This window comes from Nicotiana attenuata, unplaced genomic scaffold, assembly GCF_001879085.1.
Source record: "Nicotiana attenuata strain UT unplaced genomic scaffold, NIATTr2, whole genome shotgun sequence".
NCBI classification, from domain to species: domain Eukaryota; kingdom Viridiplantae; phylum Streptophyta; class Magnoliopsida; order Solanales; family Solanaceae; genus Nicotiana; species Nicotiana attenuata.
This window is the reverse complement of record NW_017670508.1, coordinates 364,222-367,054: the sequence shown is the minus strand read 5'-3', so window position 1 is coordinate 367,054 and position 2,833 is coordinate 364,222. Positions and strand designations below refer to the sequence as shown.

Here is a 2,833-nt window from a genome sequence, read left to right as displayed (position 1 = left end):
ACATAGCTTATTTTTCTTGTAAAAAAATGGCAAAACTGAAAAGAGAATTGTTGTTGCAATGGGTACACATACTTGTGTAGATAAACACAAAGATTTAATTGTGCAATCTATTCTTTCATCTGAAGCTATTCAGGCTTTTTACATGACTGATTTCTATCTGTATCAAATACCACCAAACATCATCCCTGGAATACAAGACTTGAAATGGAATCAATAACTTCACAATCAATTCAATGGTTCTGTTTCTAACCGACCTACAAAATCTAATCAAACTTATCTTACTAACTACCAGTTAGTAATCCTAACACCAGATACATCTGAGGAGTGCAAAATCTACTAAAACAAACACTATGTCCGCAGCATCGTTAAAGCACCATCAGCCAGACTTCCAGTTTAAGCAAAACCAAGAACACAGTCTACTCCTTCCTATTGTATGTCCAAGCAGAAGCCTAATTTACAATTGTCTTGTATCTTCAAAGAATGAAGCTGGTATTTCCACTTGAGAGGTCAACGATGATACACATTTAAACTGTAACAAGTAAATCACAGGTCAAGTTAGATAACCAAATTAAACAAAGCATCTACAATAATATAACCAATGACCAACTTAGATTAATACCTTATGCTGCTTATATTTGTCCCTCACAGCCACTAAAGAGCCTCCTCTTCTACTTAATTGCAAGTCGTGTAAGATAAGAACACATTCCTTCAAATCTGCTGCTTTATATCCCGAATATTGTTGAAGAGCCAAACTCCAAGGATGTTTATTAGGTTGTAGTGTAAACCTCGAAAGGAATACCACAGCAGCAGCCAGCAAAGAAGGTAAATATTTCACACAGCTATAATCTAATATGCTTAACTCCGCTAGGTAATAGCCCAAAAACTCCAACTGCAAATTGGGGCTATTATAATCTTCTTGAGCAACCCCAGTAAATCTTCTGAGAAATGTTTTCACTGTGGGATTTCCCATCTCAAAGTTGAGTGTTTTAAGCACATCAGCTTCCATTTTCACCACTTCTTCCTTAGTATACGTATTGTCCGTTATGTAACAAAAATCTTCGACATGTGGTGGACTAATCTCCTCATACTTCCTGTAAATTACCAAATCAGAATACACTCATTAGCAAAATTCACAAACACTCAAATTTCCAGGAAATAAATCCAATGCAAAGCTAAGATACTTACGCAGAAATGAGCATTGACGAAACGCCCAAAAGCTGAAGTTTTTGCCTGGTGATGACATTTGTTGATAAGAATCTATCGATGTACGAAACAGCAAGATATAAAGTGTCTGAAAGTAGCTTGTATTCCTCTGCAACTTCCACTAGCCAATCGACTAATACCCCTCTCATGTTTGGGCTCAAATCCTTCTGAACTTTCTCTAAGTAATCAGGCAAAGGTCTCCTCTTTTCCTCAATCTGAACACAAAACCCCCAAATTTGTCAAAACCAAAATTTCAACAACATAACACTAAACACAACACCTAGCACCATTATAGCCAGACAAATTCAATGTTTATTGTTTCTAGTCAGTATACATAGATTAAACATTAATTATACACAACTATACATATATTATATATGAATTATATATACATTATACATATGCTGGCTATTTTAAGTTTAAGAGATTAGGTAGACGGCTATTTGGGTAAATTCTTGTAGATCGATCGAAAAGCCAATATTCAAATAATTTATAAAAGTAACTACATTTCAATCTCCAAGATCCTATTTTCAAGCATTTCTATTTTAAGAGATTAAGGCAGAAGAAACCAAATCAATTTCTTTTAATTCACTAAACAACAACAATAACCACCCCTCAATCCCAAAATATGCCTCACTATCTTATTACTACTACATTACTGATCCGAAACAAGTCGGGTAAGCTATATGAGACATAATTAATCAAATGCAAAAACATAATAACAATATGAAGTAAATAAAAGAGCTCAATTTAATTCAAGAAAAATATACTAACCTCCATTTTACGAAGATAATCATATATATCAGAAACATAAGCACTACACAGCTGAGGGTCATCGTAATTAGCATCAACATTATCCACATTCAACTCCTCCTTAACAATTTTACTAGTCACAGCCCTTTTCACTTTCCTCTTATATTGCTGCTTCGATTTGGGTTGTTTTTTAGGCACAGTGTCCAAACCCTTAATCTGACCCACATTGGAAAAATTCTGAATCTCACCCAAAACAACCCGTTTCTTACTAGGGTGTTGTTGTTGATGTGAGGCCATAGCCTCTGCTGCCCTTTTCTTGGCTAGCCGTGTAACTCTACCACAATTTTCTAAATCCGCCATTATTGCCTCTTTCTCTTGCTTCTTCATATGTAGTTACAAGAACTAACAAAGAAAAGCAAGAGAAAATTAGTTGAATTGAAGATTGAGCAATTGGGGGAGGAAAGAAATGAGAGGTTTACTGGGTTTATAAGCCGCCAATATGTTTGAGCGTTTTGGATTTTGGGGGCTGTTTTAAAATTCGAAGTTTGGTAAAATTTGGGTGGTTTTCCCTCCCACCCACTCCCCCGGCTGGTACTAAAACAGTGCAAAATGTAGCAATTTTACAACTGTTTATTCTATTTGTATTTTTATAGCTAAAACAAAAAGCGCCCGCGCCCCAACAGAATTCAACCGCGCTAATTTCCTTTTTAAGATTTCAAATGAAAAGTGTTATAGTATATACTAAAAAGAGTGATTTTACTCTTTTGGTAACGCTTCTTTTAACCATATTCAAGGTAGTCATTACTCATTACTTATATAGCCTTATTGGAGTAACTTGTTTGGCCAATTTCTTTTGAAAAAGTTGATGTTCTTAATT

The 2,833-nt window shown here is 35.1% G+C and overlaps 1 protein-coding gene across 1 annotated transcript; it reads right to left on the bottom strand.

Moving 5' to 3' along the window:
• Positions 1 to 2,528, bottom strand: LOC109240375 (putative cyclin-A3-1). Its single transcript, XM_019407005.1, has 4 exons — positions 1,978 to 2,528; positions 1,186 to 1,418; positions 620 to 1,091; positions 1 to 529 (listed from the first exon to the last, which is right to left on the bottom strand). The coding sequence occupies exons 1-4, from the start codon at positions 2,341 to 2,343 to the stop codon at positions 455 to 457; spliced, it is 1,146 nt and encodes a 381-aa protein (XP_019262550.1). The 5' UTR covers positions 2,344 to 2,528; the 3' UTR covers positions 1 to 454.
• Positions 2,529 to 2,833: the final 305 nt, after the last annotated feature.